Source organism: Myotis myotis, unplaced genomic scaffold (assembly GCF_014108235.1).
Source record: "Myotis myotis isolate mMyoMyo1 unplaced genomic scaffold, mMyoMyo1.p scaffold_m19_p_10, whole genome shotgun sequence".
In the NCBI taxonomy this organism is placed as follows: Eukaryota; Metazoa; Chordata; class Mammalia; order Chiroptera; family Vespertilionidae; genus Myotis; species Myotis myotis.
The window spans coordinates 42247088-42248559 of record NW_023416314.1 but is presented as its reverse complement, the minus strand read 5'-3'; the positions used below and the strand labels follow the sequence as shown (position 1 = coordinate 42248559).

Below are 1472 nucleotides of genomic sequence, written 5' to 3'. Positions count from 1 at the left end.
GTAACTTGACCACTTAGATTTCTGAGAATCATGAACATGTCTTATGTTATACTTCAAAATAATCAGATAGAATCATTGTTCATCTACCTTAATAGTATTTAAAATTAAAAGCTTCTACTCCCTGAATGGGTGAAATGCACACAAAAAAGACATCAACATCCTTCCCATTAAGTGGTCATTTGCCATTTTCAAAGCCTCCCCTCTTTCCTTAGATGAACATATTAATAGTTAAGGCTCTGGACAAAACTTGGAGGGATTCCTCCACTATTTATTGATGGATGAATATTCTGAACACTCTTTCACGGATCTGCTTGGTCCTAACTCCATAAATGATCGGGTTGAACATTGGTGGAATAACTACATAAAGATTGGCCAGAAGAATATGAATGTATCGGGGAACATTTTGGCCAAAGCGATGTGTCATGAAAGAGAAAAGAGCTGGGGTGTAAAAGGCCAAAATTACACAGACATGGGAACCACAGGTGCTGAGAGACTTGAGTCTCGCCTCATGCGAGGGGAGACGGAAAACAGAACGGAGAATGTATATGTAAGAGAGAGCAATGGCTATGATGTCAAGTCCCAAGATAGCAATGGTCCCCAAACCATATATGATGTTGACCTTGATGTTTGCACAGGCCAGGCGAGCAAGACCCATGTGCTCGCAGTATGTGTGTGGGATGACATGGTGTCCACAGAAGGGCAATCGCAAGATGAGGAATACAAAAGGGAAAACAGTGAGGAAAGATCTCCCAACTACCCCAAAACCAATAATGGATACTGTCTTGTTAGTAAGAATTGTGCTATAATGGAGAGGGTTACAGATAGCTACATAGCGGTCATAAGCCATGGCAAGAAGGACTACTGACTCCATGCCAGTAAAGATGTGAATGAAAAACATCTGAGTGAGGCAGGCATGAAAAATGATCTCCCTGAGGCTGAACCAGAATATGCCCAGCATCTTAGGGATGGTGGCTGTGGAGAGACCCAGGTCAATGGTAGCCAACATAGCCAGAAAGTAGAACATGGGCTGGTGGAGGCTGCGCTCAGTCTGGATGACAAACAAGATGGTGAAGTTTCCTATGAGTGCAATCAGATACACAGCACAAAAGGGAAAGCCAATCCAGATGTGGATGTGTTCTAATCCTGGGATTCCCAGCAGCACGAAGGAGGTGGGGTGGAGCTGGGTATCATTCGAAAGAGACATCTCTCTTGTGATTTCTTATGAATGTGTCCATTGCAGATGTGTGCTGACTCATATTGGAAGGTACCACTCTGTTACCATGATGCTTTATAATACTGGGGGAGAAAGCAAATATCTTACCTGTTTATCCCATTATCAATAACCTCATCAATAGCTTTGTTGTCAGATAATTGAAATCTTCATAGTGAAACCTTTAAAACTAGAATTTGATTATAGAAATCTTAATTTTATTATTCTAAAATAGTTTCATAATGCATTTATTTATTTATTT

At 40.9% G+C, this 1472-nt stretch overlaps 1 protein-coding gene across 1 annotated transcript; it reads right to left on the bottom strand.

Moving 5' to 3' along the window:
- Positions 1-268: 268 nt before the first annotated feature.
- On the bottom strand, positions 269-1210 carry LOC118662971 (olfactory receptor 52E2-like). Its single transcript, XM_036322154.1, has one exon. It carries the CDS (start codon positions 1202-1204, stop codon positions 269-271), a length of 936 nt encoding a protein of 311 aa, XP_036178047.1. The 5' UTR covers positions 1205-1210.
- Positions 1211-1472: the final 262 nt, after the last annotated feature.